At 47.3% G+C, this 18971-nt stretch overlaps 1 protein-coding gene across 1 annotated transcript in view; it reads left to right on the top strand.

The window, feature by feature from the left end:
• The window catches only part of RAD23A (RAD23 nucleotide excision repair protein A), a 106257-nt gene that overhangs the window by 68672 nt on the left and 18614 nt on the right, over positions 1-18971 (top strand). Inside the window, exons 7-8 of the mRNA XM_078684742.1 lie at positions 2893-3023; positions 10995-11159. Of these exons, the coding sequence (XP_078540868.1) occupies positions 2893-3023; positions 10995-11159 (296 nt within the window). The remainder of the gene's footprint in view (positions 1-2892; positions 3024-10994; positions 11160-18971) is intronic.

Raw genomic sequence — 18971 nt, 5'->3', positions numbered from 1 at the left:
CCTCATTGCTCTGTAATGGCCCAGGCAGTGGTGGTTCACAGACCTGCTTTACGGGTCGATCCTGCCTCATCGGCGGCTGCCGTGCCGCCGGACCTTCTCACGAAGTTGGGGGGGCAGATGGTGCTCCCCAACCTCTCGTCGTTGAGTTTGGCGGCATGGCTCCTGAGATTGTGCAATATGGACATTTTAAATCTTCCAGAGGATTGCATGGATATACTGAAGGAGGCTAAGAGGCAGTCTACTAGGACCTCTTATGCTTACAAATGGAAGAGATTCTGCACCTGGTGCATGTCTAAGAACTATGATCCAACGATCTGCAAGGAAGATGTCATCCTGCCATACCTTCTGCATCTAGCTCAGTCTGGACTTAATTTCCATTCCATTAAGGTTCATCTGGCTGCATTGACTGCGTATAGGAAATGCCCTTCGCAGACTTCCTTCTTCCAGATTCCTGTGATGAAGGGTCGAAGAAGGTGTTCCCTCCTGTTCGGCTTCCTTCGCCTGCATGGGAACTGAATGTGGTGCTGTCCAGGCTGATGAAGGAACCTTTTGAGCCTATTCACAAGGCTTCGCTGCATTACCTGTCTTGGAAGGCAGCGTTCCTCGTGGCCATTACATCGGCCCGCAGGGTGAGTGAGATACAGGCATTGTGTTGCCAAGAGCCTTATACTGTGTTTCATGCTGCTAAGGTTGTTATGCGTACTCACCCTAAGTTCCTTCCCAAGGTGATTTCTGATTTTCATGTTAATCAGACTATAACTTTACTGACTTTTTTCCAGAATCCTTCCACTCCAGCGGAAAGATCTCTTCATTCCCTGGATGTCAGAAGGGTGTTGAAATTCTATCTGGATAAAACCAAAGACATTCGTAGATCCGACCAATTGTTTGTCAAATATGGGTCGGTTAGGACTGGTCTGGCTACTTTGAAGCAATCTATCTCTAGGTGGATTGTGGCTTGTATCCATCTATGTTATCAGAAAGCGAATAAGACCTTATGGGGCAAGCCTAAGGCTCATTCCACCTGGGGCAAAGGTGCTACAACAGCTTTGCTTCGTAATGTTCCCATTGCAGAGATCTGCAGGGCTGCCACTTGGAAGTCGGTCCATACCTTTGCTAAGCATTACTGTCTGGACTCTGATGCCAGAGCAGATGCTCAGGTTGGGCAGGCTTCATTGAGAAATCTATTTGCACAGTAGTGGTGTTGCCTTTTTTCTCCACCGCCAGGTTGTTTTTTGGATGGGCTTGCCATTCTATTCACTAGATTATGACTATACACAGAGATCCCCTACTACAGAAGGAGTAGTTTCTTACCTGTAACTCCAGTTCTGTAGTAGGGGCATCTCTGTTATAGTCATAAGCGCCTGCCCTCCTCCCCGGTGTAGAAAAGGATGAAATGATGAATGCTACAGGTCTAGCTTAAAACACCTCCAAAAAGAACTGAAAGTGGAGGGAATTGCTGTGCATTCTGGGATACCAGGAGAGTTCTGGGAAGTTTCCTTAAAGGCACGGTATCCCTTTTTAAGCCACATAATGGCAGCCTAAGGGGCCTTGTCTGTCCTGTCCTTCCTCTCTATCATTCCAAGGATTTGGTGAAGGGGGCGAGTTTTCTCCATGGTGAAACTTGGCAGACTGGTTAAATGTGATATTGGTGGAATATCCTTTGCATTTCTAGTTGACGTACTGGACAGTGTAGCCTTGCATGTATAGGCTGCATTATTTGTCTTTAATGTTCTCTTAAGTGTCTATGCAGGACTGCAAAGACGACCGCTTAAGAGATTATTTTTGATTGCTCCGGGGTCCCCGCACATGAGCGGGACTATTCACTAGATTATGACTATAACAGAGATACCCCTACTACAGAACTGGAGTTACAGGTAAGAAACTACTCCTTATATCTTCTGAACCTGCTGCAGCTTCAAAAGATGGCATTCCATGTTGCTAGGTTTGGAGAGGCTGGCCACGAAAAAAGCCACAGGGTCTGAACCTGATACACAAGCGTCTATTAAAAATAAGATCCCAATGCAATCATCTCTGGGACTCCTATCTTTGTTTAAATCTGTTTATTGTATTTTCGTGGGACAGGAGGTAGTGGGGGAGGAGAAATGAAGCAGGGTCTTTGTTTGGCCGCTAGCGGGCCTCGGCCCAACCCGACCCCTGCCGGCGCAGTGGGCAGTTGGCCCCCGGGTCTCCCCCCAGCTCCTGTGGCCGGATCATGGTTGAAGCCTGCGGCCCCGGTGGAGAGGCGCGCCACCCACACAGGTCTCCTCAGTTTCCGTCTTCAGCCCGTTACCGGGCCTCCCCAGTGCGGTGCACCAGACCTTCACCACAACACCTTGCGCCAGGCACCGCACTCGTGGTGGATCCCGCTCAGGCTCCTTTCCACTGTGTCACCGACTGTCAGTGGAGCCTGGCAGAGAGGGAGTGCGCCGTTCAGGGCGAGTGGCAACTGTAAGGGGTGGCCGCCGCACTCCCACGCATTGTGCAGGTAATCGGTGCGTTTTTGCCTCTGCACAACTCCCTTGATGCACAGCAACGGCGTGGACTTGTCCGCTGGCAGAACAGAAGGAGCTGCCTGCGTGCTTCTTGTGGATGTTGCCTCTTAGGGGGGGGGGGGGATTGAACAGGATAATCGGGGCATTTACAGCGGAGCTGCTCTAGTACACGAGTGCCATCTCAGCTGGCTGCCCCCCCCCCCATCTCTGGGACTCCTTTAGGGTTCTGCATTGCTAATGTTTTTATGTGAATGAATACTTGTGTGCATTTCTCATCTGATGCAGTAGAGTGTGTTTTCAATGCTTTGTTCAGGCTCATGCCTTTTGGCCTTGCTGGCTCCTTGGTGTTCAGGTTTTAGTTTCAATGTCCCTCACTTTTCATTCCTTTGTTTTGTTGCAGGTGAAAACCCCTTGGAGTTCTTGAGGGATCAGCCCCAGTTCCAGAACATGCGGCAAGTTTTACAGCAGAATCCAGCCCTTCTGCCAGCCCTCCTTCAGCAGCTGGGGCAGGAGAATCCACAGCTTCTACAGGTACGCACCGTGGTGTGAGCCAGCTTCTCTTTAAAATCAAAGCTGTTCTGAACAGTGGGCAAGGGTAACCATTGGTTCTGTAGTAGGGGATCTCTGTGTATAGTCATAATCTAGTGAATAGTCCCGCCCATGTGCGTGGACCCCGGAGCAATCAAAAATAATCTCTTAAGCTGTCTTCAGTGCAGACCTGCATAGACACTTCAGAGAAAATTAAAGACAATAATGCAGCCTATACCTACAAGGCTACACTGTCCAGTACTTCAACTAGAAATGCAAAGGATATTCCACCAACATCACATTTAACACAGTTTCACCCATAGAGAAACTTCCCCTTCACAAAATCCTTAGAATGATCGAGAGGAAGGGATAGCCAGACAAGCCCCCATAGGCTGCCATTATATGTCTGGAAAAGGGATACCGTGCCTTTAAGGAACTCTCCAGAGACCCTCGGTATCCCATGATGCACAGCAAACTCCTTTCACTTTCAGTTCTTTTTTCCGGCTCCTGCTAGCAGGATCCTGGAGCATTGAGCTCTCCCTTTTTGGGTGTTTTTCAGTTTTTTGGCACTTTTAAAGTGTTTGGAGTGTTTCACTCGACGTCTGACTGTTTCTTCTACCAGTTTCTGGATTTTTTGGTCAGTTTTGCCCACTCTTTTGTCGAATATGCCTGCCTTGTTCGACAAGTGCCCGGAGTGTGCCAGGAAGAAGGCAAAGTCAGACCCTCACATGGTGTGTATCCTCTGTCTCCCATGCTCTCATGTCCCTGAAGACTGTGAGATTTGCCAATCATTCTCCAGGAGGACCCTGAAGGACCGAGAAGATCCGGCTCCAAGGACTTGTGCTCAGGAGACCGCAAGATCAAGGTGGGTCTGGGCATGGAGGGACTTCGTCCTCTGCCCGTGCTTCGGCCTCTGGGGGGCTCCCCAGTCAAGACAAGGCCTGAAAACGGCACAGATCTCTGTCGAAGTTGATAGCCTTGACGTCGGCGTCAAGGGGGTTGACCACCAGCTGCTCCCCGTTGTCCCAGGGCTCTGGGTGGAAGCGATGTCGCCGTTCGACGTCGAGGGGACCTCGGATGAGGTCGACGTCGATGCCTCCTTCGACGTCGAGACCCCATCGACGCCGAGAGACACCGGCGTTCGCCGTCGAGGAGACACTGCCGTTCGTCGCCGACGTCGAGAGGCTCGACGTCGAGGGATGTATCGACGTAGAGACGTTCGACGTCGAAAAAGAGGTCGAAGTTCAGGGGACGTTCAAGGAGCAGGACTGTGTCCCATGACTCGGTAGTCACCCTGTCCTCTGCGTCCACGAGCCCACGGTCGCGGTGGCGCCGGCGCTCTTCTAAGAAGAGATCGACCTCTAGAACATCCTCATCAAGGCATGCACAGAGGAAGAAGGGAAGAGTGGTGCGGTCTGCGGACTCTGATTATTCTCAGACCTACTCGCCATCTAGGCCCAGGACGCCTACGCCTCCTCCGTTGCCTAAGGATCCTCCTCCTCCGTACCTAAGGATCCTACTCCTCATAATCCCACACCTCCTCCGCCACCTCCTCCTCCTCCTCCTCCTCCTCATCTTCCTCCTCCTCCTCCCCCACCACGCCTCCTCCACGATCTGTATCGTTGTCGCGCCTTCCATCGCCGCCTCAAGGCCTCCACATCCTAGGCTTCCGGTTCGGCTTCCGTGGCTTTCCCCTCCAATACGGCCAGTGGATCGCCCTAGGCCTAGGACATCAAGGTCACGGTCCAGGAGGAGACACCGGTCAAGGAGTGACAGTCGCTCTTTAACGCGGTCAAGACACCGTCACCGGAGGGACAGGTCCAGGTCCCGTCACACGGACTCTTCCAGTGCCCGCGACTACTCACCCACCTTATCGGATTCACCACGTACGAGGGTGTCACCGGTGGATGACATCGTGTCGTTCCAAGAGGTGTTGTTGAGAGGGGCGGCGAAGCTGGGAATTACGCCGATGGTCCCCACACCTTCTACGTCAGTGATTTTCGAGACCCTGCACAAGAAGCAGTTGTCTCGTCCCTTGTTGCCCTTGGTGCCAGGGCTGGAGGAGCGGCTATGGAGCTCTTCCTGACTCCGGCGTCAACGAAATCTGCTACTTCCCGACTGCAGAAAAAAATACAGAGCCCCAGACTCTGATCCGGCGTTCCTTAGATCGGACCCGGTGCCGGATTCAGTGATCGTCACGGCGGCTAGGAAGCAGCACGCTACTGCACCGTCCTCTACGGTGCCTCCGGACAAGGAGAGCCGTATGATGGATTCCGCGGGAAGGAGGGTGTGTGGTACGGCAGCAACGTCAATGAAAGCCGCTAGGGCCACGGCTCTCCTGGGTCAGTATGACTGGTCTTTATGGGACTCCTTACAACAGTTTCTGGAGCACCATCCTAGGGACAAGAGGGAGGATTTTCAGGAAATCATCAACGAGGGCATGATGGTATCCAACCAGGTGATCAGCTCGGCTGCAGATTCCCCTCTCCTGGCGGCTCACGATGCCACGGGATTAATCTTAGGCGCCATGCCTGGTTGCGCCTGACTTCGCTAAAACCGGAGGCGCAGCAGAGAGTCGCCAACCTGCCGATCTCTGGTGCTACGCTATTTGGAAAGCATGCGGATGAGGAGATGGCTTGCATGAAGGCTGAGGCTGAAACCCTGACGGCCGTCGTTTTAGAAAAGCCGCAAGAGAAGAAGACCATGCGACTGCTGTGTCGGCCGGACCTTCTCACGAATTTCGGGGGGGCAGATTGTGCACCCCAACTTCTCATCGTTGAGTTTGGTGGCATGGCTCCTGAGAGAGTGCAATATGGACACCTTAATCTGCCTGAGGATTGCATGAACATTCTCAAGGAGGCTAAGCGGCCTTCCACTAGGAAGTCTTATGCCTACAAGTGGAAGAGGTTTTGTATCTGTTGTACTTCCAAGAACTATGATCCGACAACCTGCAAGGAAGATGTTGTCCTTCCATATGTGCGTACAGGAAATGTCCTTCACAGGCTTCCAGGTCCCTGTGATTTAAGGATTTTTTGGAAGGATGAAGAAAGTGTTTCCTCCTGTTAGGAGTCCTTCGCCTTCCTGGGAGTTGAATGTGGTGCTGTCTAGATTGATGAAGAATCCTTTTGAACCCATTCATAAGGCTTCACTGCAGCACTTATCGTGGAAGGCGGCTTTTCTTGTGACCATTACATTGGCCCGAAGGGTGAGTGAGATTCAGGCATTATGTTGTCAAAAACCTTATACTGTTTTTCATGCTGCTAAGGTTGTGATGCGTACTCACCCGAAGTTCCTTCCTAAGGTGATCTCTGATTTTCATGTTAATCAGACTATAACTTTGCCTACTTTTTTCCAGAATCCTTCTACTCCAGCGGAAAGACCTCTTCATTCCCTGGATGTGAGAAGGGTATTGAAGTTCTATCTGGATAAGACCAAGGACATTCGTAGGTCAGACCAACTGTTTGTCAACTATGGGTCGGTCAGGACTGGTCTTGCTACCTCGAAACAGTCCATCTCTAGGTGGATTGTGTCATGTATCCAGTTCTGTTACCAGAAGGCTAATAAGACCTTAGGAGATAAGCCTAAGGCTCATTCCACCAGGGGCAAAGCGGCACAACGGCTTTGCTACGTAATGTTCCCATTGCAGAGATCTGCAGGGCTGCCACGTGGAAGCTGGTCCATACCTTTGCTAAGCATTACTGTCTGGACTCTGATGCCAGAGCAAATGCTCAGGTGGGGCAGGCTTCGTTAAGAAATCTGTTTGCACAGTAATGGTGTCGTCTTTTTCTCCATCGCCGGTTAGATTGTTGGGATGGGCTTGCCATTCTATTCACTAGATTATGACTATACACAGAGATCCCCAACTACAGAAGGAGTAGTTTCTTACCTGTAACTCCAGTTCTGTAGTAGGGGTATCTCTGTTATAGTCATAAGCGCCCGCCCTCCTCCCCGGTGGAGAAAATGGTACTGTAATGTATGCTACAGGCCTTGCTTTATACACCATCAAAAAGAACTGAAAGTAATAGATGTTTGCTGTGCATCATGGGATACCGAGGGTCTCTGGAGAGTTCCTTAAAGGCACAGTATCCCTTTTCCAGACATATAATAGCAGCCTATGGGGGCTTGTCTGACCATCCCTTCCTCTCTATCATTCTAATTATTTTCTGAAGGGGAAGTTTCTCTATGGGTGAAACTTAACAGACTGTGTTAATTGTGATGTTGGTGGAATATCCTTTGCATTTGTAGTTGAAGTATTGGACAGTGTAGCCTTGTAAGTATAGGCTGCATTATTGTCTTTAATTTTCTCTTAAGTGTCTATGCAGGTCTGCACTGAGGACATTTTAAGAGATTATTTTTTATTGCTCCGAGGTCCACGCACATGGGCGGGACTATTCACTAGATTATGACTATAACAGAGATACCCCTACTACAGAACTGGAGTTACAGGTTAGAAACTACTCCTTCAAAGGGAATGAACTTTCAGCCCATATAGACGAGTATATTTACCCCTGAAGTGAAAGTGACGCTTGGAAAATAAACAGTTTTCCTCGGTTATCCACAATGGGTACAACCCAGTTCCTGGAAAAAAAAACTATAAAGGGTACCCTTTTATAAAGAATACATGTACTAGTGGTTCAAAAAGCAAAAGAAATGTCAATTTGAAATAAATAGAAATCCTGCAAATGACAACCGTGGAGGTCACTTACGAACCAGTCTGAATTATTCTGCTGCCAGTTATTTATAATATACATAGAGTAGTCTTTGGCGCCTCCAAGAGGACTATATCTTCCTCAGCTCATGGTGCTAGGTGTATCAGTCCATCTCCCTCACATTCGAGTGGACGAGTGATTATATTAGTTCTCAAAATGTACAGTGAAGTGTTCTACATATTATCATATAGGGTATTGTATGCAGAAAGCAAAATTTTGTGTTTTACTTTCCAGTACAGCAGACTTTATTTCGCTGGAACTCCAACTGCATTTTATTTTACTTGCGCTCTTTAGTCAACGATTTCTTCACTGGATAAAAGAAAACAAAGGAGAGAGTCACAGAAAAAAGTATCTTCCAGCCTTATTAATCCCAAGTGACACCGGTTTTGATTTGCTCCATACATGAGTTTTTGTCGTTTTCTTAATTTAAAAATGGTCTTCCGACCCCTGTAGTCTCATGCAAACCATTTCTAAAATGTTTATGGTAGGCGCTCTACCGTTATCCTAGTCTTCTTGTCGTCCTCATGTGTGTATGCATGTGAACGATCAAAGGATTAGGTTCACTAAACCTTTCCCCCTGTAAAAGAGGGGGGGGGGTATAGCTACCTCTCCTCGTTTTGTTTTTAGGTCTCGCCTTTGCTGCGCGCATGTGCTGCTCTTGGAGATGACCTTTTGGAATTGGTCTGCCCTTTTCAAGCACTCGTGCTTGTGCTGGCATCCAACTGGCGGGTGCGAGCAGCGGCGCGCAGGGGCCATCTGTTTGCAATTTGCGTGGTCGCGCGCGCTTGTCTTTTCTTTTTAAGTAAATGGCATTGAATAATTCCCCATAGACATTACTTGGTCAAAGTGCACCTGGATCACTATTTATTTTGTATTCCCTCTACGCTCCACCCGTCTGCGCCTTAATCTGTTCTGTCAAGCAGTAAATGTGAAACTTAAAGTTCGGACTGTAACATCTCCGATCAGCCTTTCCGTTCGAGACACAAATACATTAAAAAAAAACACGGGTGCCCCTTTGCTCTTTAACTCGAACACAATATTTTTTAAACAACTTAAAAACTGGAGCATTCTCGTGGATGGGACACCGTCTGTGCCAGTGGTATAATTAGGCATTTCTAAGGCTCCTGCTTAATTGACAGCCTGACAAGTTAGAGGCAAGAAAAACAACCCCTCCCCCACCAAAGGAACAAACCCGTTTTGTTCTCAGTTGGGAGAAAGCCCACTCTGTCGGGAGAGGCCGCATGGTAAAGAACCGTGCAAGGCACTCGGGAGACTGCCCGAGCTGCTACCCAGGTGTCAAATTGTTATTTACATGTATAGTTTATGTACTTTTTTCAACAATATATTGCCAATTATCACAATAAAGAAGTTTTAGAGAAAACGGAACACACTTCCACTTTTCACTCACTACGCTACTTTCCGCATTATGGATCGCAATGGACTTGAAAAAGGTTTGGATCAAGAAACCACCGTCCAATTTAGCATATACATAACAGAATAGGAGGAGGAGCGGTTACTTGAGACCCGATTCACGTGAACACTCCTAGCCGTCCTGATACGTACGTAGTCTTGTGCCTACAGATTACAGACGCTTACTTAACCCTATTTGCAAAGTTTCCCACTGTTTCCATCAAAATGCAAGCTTTCAGGTGATTTCCATGCATATGCTCCCCTGAACCCTATTCCTTCAGATAGTCTGCCGTCGTAGGATTAGGGAAAGGCCATTGAACACATAAACATTTACCCTTTCCTTCAACTAAAAAAACAATTCTATACACCGATTTTAAAAAAGCATTGGCAAAGCCAATCACTGGCTTTTACACTAAAAATGTGGCCCTATGCTTCAGTATAACTTGCGCGCACCCACAAGGACCGTAAACACAGCATAGGTATATACTTGCATACATGCGTATACAAGTACACATGAGATATATACTGTTCACCTGGCCCCTTCTGCAGGGTTAGCCACAAACTTTGTGCGTTCCTCAGCCACTTTTTCTGACCCTTTTTGTTGGCTTTAGGATTCTGGGCAATTTACCACTGCTTATCGGTGCTAAATTGCATGTGCTCCCTCCCCTTGCAAGGTACGATTGGTTTACACTGTATACACTGGTCTGGTATATTTGACTTACTTGTAAGTCCCTTGTAAATTATGTATCCCATACACCCAGGGCCTGCAGTACTGCTTGTGCCACCCACAGACCTAGCCTTTCAAACTGGTTTCAGGCCTGCCACCTCAGGTCCTGTGTGCAGTCTACTGCCACTCTGAATTGGCATTTAAAACTACTAGCCAAGCCTTTACTTCACTTTTATCACACATTGTACATCCCTAAGGTAGGCCCTAAGTAGCTGTATAGACAGGGTGCTGTGTAAGTAAAAGGGAGGACATGTGCTTTTCTTTATGCATGACATGTCCTGGTTGTGACAAACAGCCTATTTCGTTTTTCACTGCTGTGAGGCCTACTACTCTCATAGGCTGGCATTTGGAATTTCCTTATATACTTTTAAGTGGAAATTCCTGATCAGAAAGGAGTGGCGTTGCCATGTTTGGTACACTGGTGGTGGCCGCGCCTTTGGCTTATTTGCGGCGCCAAATGCGGCACATGTTTTTTTTTCCTATTTCTATCTTTGTTTTTTTTGTTAACAACCGCCCCACGCCGAGCTCTCATGTTAATGGCGGGGGCACCCCTTTCGTTAAACGATCCACATCGAAAGAAAGGTGTGCAGCCGCTATTAAAGTGAAACCGCGACATGGGGCACTTTTACAAAAAAAGCATTTATGCAATAGGGCTCGCATTTACAAGAGTTTAAGCTATTGGCATTGTAAATGACAATGCCTTTTGTTTATCTGTTATAGAAACACCACATAAATAAAAGGCATTGTCATTTAGAAAGCCAATAGCTCAAACTCTCGTAAATGCGAGACCTATTGCATTGCAAATGCTTGTTTAAACCAGTGAATGAGAGACCAGAATAAGGTCAAGGGTCAGTTTTGACTGAGGTGACCATCCTATGTTTTTCTGAAGCCTGGCGTCTCTTTGGGCAGGTTTGACAGTGCTACTGTGGGCCCACTGGTTTGGGGTATTTTATTGAGCTGCTACAATTCAGCTGCATTCGTACATCTAGGCATATGAAGGTGAAAATTCCTTTATAAGGGAGACCTGCCATGAGCCCGGGGTTGAGTTGTTTCTAGGCAGACCAGTCCTGTTTGTCGTTGCTAATTTCTGTCTTGCTGATTGCAGTTTGTCTTTTTCTCTCTTTGCAGCAAATCAGCCAGCACCAGGAGCAGTTCATTCAGATGCTGAATGAGCCTGTAGGAGAATTGGCTGATGTGTCTGATGTTGAAGGAGAACTGGGGGCAATTGGCGAGGAATCTTCCCAGATGAACTACATTCAAGTCACACCACAAGAGAAAGAAGCAATAGAGAGGGTAAGAAGTTGGTGTGCTTGACATCTGCTTTAAATGGTGTACAGTTTGCTGCTATTCCGCCTCTTTTGCTTCAGCAGTGTCTCTTTGGTAGTAATGTATTCCTGCCCAATGGTGTTAAACAATCCTTTCTTTTTATGGTGATTGTGGGTCCATTTAGATTTTAGATGAGCAGGCTGGATGGAGCGGAAGGGTTATGGTAGTCTTCCCGAACCCTCATTCCAGGCCCTTCACAAAAATATTTGCTACAGATCTCTACCATCTAGTGCAGTTGGGTCCATAGACCCTGGGGTATGCAATGCCAACTCAAAGGGCCCTTATCTATTTAGTAAATTAATTTTAGCTGATTAATTATAATGTACCGATCACTTAATTTTGTATCCTTCAATTTCGAATTGTTTTGAAATTGTTAGTTTTCAATTTTAGTGTGTGTGTGTGTGTGTGTGTATATGTGTATATGTGTATGTATATGTGTATATATATATATATATATATATATATATATATATATATATATATATATATGGTATGTTATGTTAATAACACTTCTATAGCGCACAGCTCCCCCAGCCAAGGGGCATCCCGGCGCTTCAGAGAGAGTACCCAAACACAACACAGCAGTACAAGGGCAGAAGCGCACAGATCAGAGTACTAAAATGTATGAGGGAACAGATGCGTCTTAATAGCCCTCCTAAACTTCAGAAGCTCATCCATTTCACGAATGTGGGACGGGAGAGAATTCCACAAGTTTGCAGCCCAAACCCTGAAGGACCGACCTCCAGCCCTGCACAGCCTGAACCGTGGGACCACCACCAAGTTTTGACCCAAAGATCTCAAGGAACGCAAGGGCACGTAAGGCACCAAAAGATTATCAAGGATCTGGGGAGAGGCCAACTTGAGGATCTTGAAGGAAAGGCACAGGGTCTTAAAGTGGATCCTCTGTGCCATAGGCAGCCAGTGCAGAGAACGGATGATACTTTCAGCAGAGCAGAACCTCGGTAATGCATTATTTGACACTGAAGGTGTTAAAACATGAAGGAGTTTCAAATTGAAACCTAAAGATTAACTTTGTATCTTAAGCGTGACGTGTGCAAGCAGCACCAGTACAGCCACATAGTGCAATATTGAGATTTGGTGGCCACAAACATAGCACTGTCATGTACCAGCAAAAAGAGAGCATACATGGGGAGGGGATGTGGTCTAATGGCTAGAGCTGCCTACTTTGGAGCTGGGCAACCAAGGTTCGAGCCTCTGGGTCGACTCCACATCCGGCGATTCTGTGCAAATCACTTAATCTCCCCGTGCCTACCCAAAAAAATGTTTTAACAAGCATTGGCATAGCCAATAAACTTTGGGACCTTAGAAGTATTTAATTATGCAGCACAATAGCCTTGGTGCAACATCAACAGTTGCACGGCTAAACACATAAGGTCCCAAAGGCGAGACCTATTGGCTATGCCAATGCCTGTTTAAGTAACTTAACACTGCCGAAAAGCTCGGGCTCACACCGTGCCCAGCCACAGCCAGCCCTCTGAAAATATACAAAACAGGGAGGAAATGCAGAAAACGCGCAAATGCATTGGGTATTTCACGGAAACTTTAAGATTTCCAGCCTCCAGTCGTATTTAGCTCTCTTGTGCCCTGTCTCTCTTCTACAGGTGTTTAAAAGGGGCCGTGAAAGGGGCGCGAAACAGGCTTCTTTGCCAAAAGGGTGAGAAATTCTTGCATTAAAAAAAAGTCGAAAAGGTGCTAGCCCGGCCTGGGGGCGGGAATGCCCGGGTAGGCGCACGGCAGTCAGGAAGGGCCTGGATCACTTCAGTTTGGCATTAACGCCATGCGTGCGGCGCATTTTCCCGCTGTGCGCTGACTTTTTGAAAAACCCTCGGTTCATGACGAGCTGAGCTTGTCATGAGCGTCGAAGGGGTGAACATGTTCGCGAATTACACATGCCACAAATTCCACGCGAGACAAGGAGTCAGTGAGCACTCACATGACCACTCGCGGATCTTACATTTCAGACCCCTCATGAGGATAATGTATGTGAGAAGCTTTCGGGAAGACTTCTACTGTGGGCATCTTGGTGCATCTCTGTGCACCCGAGGCGCATGTCACGAGGCGTGCAGTGAAGCACACAAGTGAACACTTCTCACCGGGTGGCGATCTCCGGCACCAGTATGCCCACTGTTAACAGCATGATTTAAGCACTTGCCGCCTGGAGCCGCGCATCTCCCTTCCAGCTGAGTTGATCACTGTACGGTGCCTACCTGGTCCCACAAAACGCTTACCTACAGTTATGAGAACCTCACTTGGCACCAGATAATGAAGTGCGCATTTATCAAAGTAAACTGTACATTTGGCACCATGAGGCAGGCATAGTAGCGCTACAAAAAACAAGAAAAATACAAAAAACAGACGCGGCAATGGAAACATGGATGGGGTCGGAGCGGCAGAAAGAGAAAGGGCAGAAAGGGAAGATAGACAAAATGCATGCGGGCTTCAATGTCAATGTATGTCTGTCAGCTTTGGGGAGTCGGCCAGATAACATTCTGCAGGGACGCCCCAACAGTTTGTGTTACCCCACCAAGCGCAAAGAGAAAATGAAAGGAAAGAAAAAGATAAGATGAGAGAGGAACGGGCAGAAGAAAGACAGATGCGCGAGAGGAGTGGAAGAGGAAGAAAGAGAAAGGCGAGTAAGATATCGAGGAGGAAAATACAAAACACCAAGATGGAAGCAAAAGGGACAAGAAAAATACTAAAAACAGATGTGGCAACAGAAACCAGGATGGGGTCAGAGCGGCAGGAGGAGAGAGGGCAGAAACGGAAGATAGACAAAATGCACGCGATGGAATGGAATGGGGGCGAGAGAGGCAGGAACGGAGCAGGCATGTGTGGGCGGTGGTGCCTGCATGCGCTTGCAGTCTGCTCTTTTTGGAAGCACATACTCGTGCTTGTGGCGCGCCCCTGCTCGCTACCGCCCGGTGGATGCCGCCACAAGCACGAGTGTGCTTCCAAAAAGAGCAGACCAACTGCCAAAGGTCCTCCTATGCAGTGCATGCACGCTGCATAGATGAGACCTAAAAATGAATGCGTCCTTGTGTAACGTAACCGGTGCTCATATAAAGCGCTCCAGTACCTTCGAGTCGAGTTTGCACTGTATAACATCTGCAAAAAAACATTAACCTAAAAAGTGAAAACAAGCATTGCCAAATCCAATAGGTCCTGCCTTTGCAAGAGCTTTGCCAATATGTTTTAGCCATGTTGTACACCAGTGTGGTTACTGTTCAGCCTGGCTGAAAGTTTGTGATGCAGAGTTGAGTGGTGTGGAGTGAACTGGAGTATCGTGGCATGGAGTGTTGAGTGATATAGAGTAGAATGGAGTGGCGTAGATGGCGTCATTTTTAGTAGAGTGGAGTAGTGTAGGAGTGTGGAAAGGCAAAGTGGGGACTTGAGTGTTGTGGTTTTAAGTGGAGTAGGGTGGAGTTAAGTGGCATAGAGCAAGTTACATAGTGTTGTACAGTGGAGTATTGTTGAGTGTAAAGTGGAGTAGGGGACCTAGAGTGAAGTGGCGTAAAATGCAGTGGTGCATTGCGTAGAGTACATTGGTTTTGAGTAAAGTTGTGTAGAGTGCAGTGACGTAGAGAAATGTGGAGTGCAGTGAGATACAGTAGGTGGTTTGAGTAGAGTGAAGTGGCGTGGAGTGGTGCAGGGCAGAGTTCTGTTGAGTACAGTGGTGCAGAATAGATTAGAATGGTGTATAGTGTATTGGCGTAGTGGCATAGATTTGAATAGTACAGAGTAGTGTGTTGTGGCAGAGTGCAGCCTTGCTTAGTGTCGCAGAGTGCAGAAGAACAGAGAACAAACAGTGGCATAGAGTACAGTGGTGCAGATTGGACAAGAGTAGCGTAGAGTGTAGTGACAGCGCAACGGTGTAGGGTGGTGTAGAGTATAGTGGCACAGAGTGCAATGGTGCAGAGTAGATGGCATAGAGTGCAGTGGGGTAGAGTGCATGGGTTTTGAGTAAAGTGACGTAGAGGGCAGTGGTGTAGCTTAGAGTGGTGCAGAGTAGGGCGGCGGAGAGTGGTGCAGAGTAGAGCGGCGGAGAGTGGTGCAGAGTAGAGCGGCGGAGAGTGGTGCAGAGTAGAGCGGCGGAGAGTGGTGCAGAGTAGAGCGGCGGAGAGTGGTGCAGAGTAGAGCGGCGGAGAGTGGTGCAGAGTAGAGCGGCGGAGAGTGGTGCAGAGTAGAGCGGCGGAGAGTGGTGCAGAGTAGAGCGGCGGAGAGTGGTGCAGAGTAGAGAGGCGGAGAGTGGTGCAGAGTAGAGAGGCGGAGAGTGGTGCAGAGTAGAGCGGCGGAGAGTGGTGCAGAGTAGAGCGGCGGAGAGTGGTGCAGAGTAGAGCGGCGGAGAGTGGTGCAGAGTAGAGCGGCGGAGAGTGGTACAGAGTAGAGCGGCGGAGAGTGGTGTAGAGTGGCATAGAGTACAGTGATGCAGAGTAGTTGATGTAGAGTGCAGTGGTTTAGAGTAGAGTGGCATAATGCTCAGTGGCTTGGAGTGGAGGGGCTCAGAGTGGCGTAGAGTGCAGCGGTGTAGAGGACATTGTTTCAGAGTAGAATGAAGTGGAGTGGTCTAGGGTAGAGTGCAGTGACCTGGATTAGTGGTGTAAAGTAGTGCACAGCAGTAGATTGTTTCATAATGGAGTGGCGTGTAGTGATGCAAGGTAGAGTACATTGGCGTAGAGTGCATTGTTGCAGTGTAGAGTTGCTGTAGTGGTGCAGAATAGACTGAAGTGATGTAGAGTGCAGCGGTGCATATTACAGTGGGGTAGAGTGCACTGTCAGAGTGGAGCAGTAAGTGCAGATTAAAGTGGCAGAGAGTGCAGTCCTGCAGAATAGAGTATGGTAGCCTGCAGTGGTATGGTGTAGAGTGCCGTGTCGTAGTGTAGAGTATTGGTTTTGACTAAAGTGGTGTAGTGCTTTGGCATGCAATGCAGTGCAGTAGAGTACAGTGTGGTGTAGTGAAGTGGCATAGAGTGGAAAGGTATTAAGTGACATAGCGTACAGTGACGTAGAGTAGTTTGTTTAAGAGTAGATTGCATTGGTGTAGTGGTGCAGAGTGCAGTGGTAGAGTTCAGTAGTGGAGAGTTCAATGTTGTAGTGCGGTATAGAGTGAAGTGGTGCAGGGTAGAGTGCATTAGCATAGAGAGTAGTGTTGCAGAGTAGACTGTCGTAGAGTGAAGTGGTGTATAGTAGAGTGCATCAGCGTAGAGTGGTGTAGAGGCCAGTGATGTAGGATACAGGGGTGCGGAGTAGAATAAAGTGGCTTGGAGTACAATGGTGTAGAGTGCAGTGGCGTAAAGTGTTTGAGTATAATAGCATAGAGTGTTGCAGAGTATATTGGCACAGAGTGCAGTGGTGTAGAGTAGTTGGCGTAGAGTGCATTGGTTTTGAGTAGAGTAGAGTACAGTGGTGCAGAGCCTAGGTGCATAGAGTAGATTGTTTTAGAGTGGAGTGGTGCACGGTAAAGTACAGTGGCTTAGAGTGGATTGGCAAAGAGTGGCGTAGTACAGAGTAAAGTGCACTGGCGAAGAGTGCAGTTTTGCGAGTGGCGTGAGTTGCTAAGCTTAGCATGGTGTATAAGAGTAGTGTGGGGTAGAGTGCATTGGTATAGTGTAGAGTGGTGTTGAGGTGTTGTGGTGCACAGTAGAAAAAAGCATGCAGTGTGGAGTGGCGTTGTGTGGAGGGTTGTATGACATAATGAATGCCTTTACATGCATTTGTTTACAACTCATGCCTTGTATCACTCATATGCCTTGTATCACTCATATGCCTTGTATCACTCATATGCCTTGTATCAGTCATATGCCTTGTATCACTCATATGCCTTGTGTCACTCATATGCCTTGTGTCACTCATATGCCTTGTGTCACTCATATGCCTTGTCACTCATATGCCTTGTGTCACTCATATGCCCTGTGTCACTCATATGCCCTGTATCACTCATATGCCCTGTATCACTCATATGCCCTGTATCACTCATATGCCCTGTATCACTCATATGCCTTGTATCACGCATGTGCCTTGCCTTGTATCACGCATGTGCCTTTTACCACGCATACAAGTATAAATAACGTGTTTTTATTTGTGTGTGTGTGTATGTATATATAACTATATATATATTCTCCAATCCTCATGGCTGGGACCCTTGCAACAGCAGTGTGCGTTGGGGTGAGGAGCCCTTAACATAAAACTACAGCAGCTTTTGGAAACGCACTCCGGTGCAATAATAAATCTGATGCAATCTTCGTAAATTTAAAGCAGGTTTAATCCATTGCCGACCTGTAGAAAATCAAACCCAACACGTTTTGGCATCTGACAAGCCTTGGTCACGGGTGATATATATTTCTAGCCCCCCCCCCCCCTTTTTTTTTATATTTCCCTTACCATACTTTCCTAAAAATACCCATGCCACCTGATACCTCTTCCCTAATAAAAACACCTTTACCACCCAATACCCAACACAAATCCTAAAAAAATATCCTCACTACCTAATTCCCTTACCCTCCATAAAACTATCCTTACAACACTTAAGCCTTAAGTGTGTGTTCTCTTTTTCTCGCTCTCTCTTTCTCCCCACCCCTCCCCTTATACATACATGGTAAAGGCATTGGTAGTCAAAAATTGCCTGGTAAAGGCACTGCGTGCTAATTCCTGTGTTAAAATGGCTGTTTCCCAGTGTGGCGTAGAGTGGAATATGAATGGGGTGGTATCTCACTGTCATTACAGACGTCACACCTTCAATTGAAATCAACATTACATTACATTTATACAGACACTGTTTTACTGATAAAAGTATACAGCTCACACATGAAGATGTGTGGAAATATCATCACTTAGTGTATTGATGTGTTTTGTTTGTTTTAAAATGTGTTTCCATCTAACTTAAGAAGTACCAAAAATCTGCTTCATTTGGGCCTTTCTAATTCTGAAATATTGGGGCAATCATAAACGGGCATTTAAACTTTGTTGTGTACTATAAAAATAAATAACATACAGCCTTCCTCAAATACTCCTTTGGAGATAGCATGATTGTTACATAAATCCTCTCACTTTGAAGTCTGAGAAAGAAAAGTAAAGACCAAGCTCCCTGGCACATGGTATATTATTAGACCTCCGATTTTGAATGCACAGCAAATGTGACAATATAAGAACAAGATTTAAAGGCCTGTTTACAGAAATCCAGACTGGTTGAAGAATACAGAAAACAGGGTTTGGCCACCGGATGGCATTGAGTTCAAGCTGGACAGCCTAAAACAAATAGAGCCAGCAAATAGCCAGAAAACGTGACCACAAAGCCAGTGGTAAGAAATGGGCTGAATGCATTCCCAGGGAAGATTTCCAAATGTTATGTTATGTTAAAATAAACTTCTTGGGCGCTCATACACCCGTAGGTTTCTTGGCGCTGACTGGTAAAACAGGGCACAAAACACAGTTACTCTAAGCGTACGCCTCTTTAAAAAGCCAAGTTTTGAGAGATTGTCTGAAAGTCAGAAGGTCCTGACATTGTCTTAAGACAAGTGGTAGGGAGTTCCAAAAGGTGGCCGCCAAAAGATGGAAGCAACTACCTCCTTGGCGTTTCTTCTTAAACAGACGGACAGTTGCCAAGCCCTTATGCGCAGATCTTAAGTTGCGCGAGGGGGCATAGTTAGATACCAGGTTTCTGATGAATCTGGGGCCTTTGTCATGTAGGGCTTTAAAAGTAATGCAACCTGTTTTAAAGGTGATCCTTTAGGCCACCGGTAGCCAGTGAAATTTTTCCAGACC

The sequence above is a fragment of the Lissotriton helveticus genome, chromosome 1_1 (assembly GCF_964261635.1).
Source record: "Lissotriton helveticus chromosome 1_1, aLisHel1.1, whole genome shotgun sequence".
Lineage (NCBI taxonomy): Eukaryota > Metazoa > Chordata > Amphibia > Caudata > Salamandridae > Lissotriton > Lissotriton helveticus.
The sequence above is the reverse complement of the archived record's forward strand: the minus strand, read 5'-3'. Positions and strand labels throughout refer to the sequence as shown.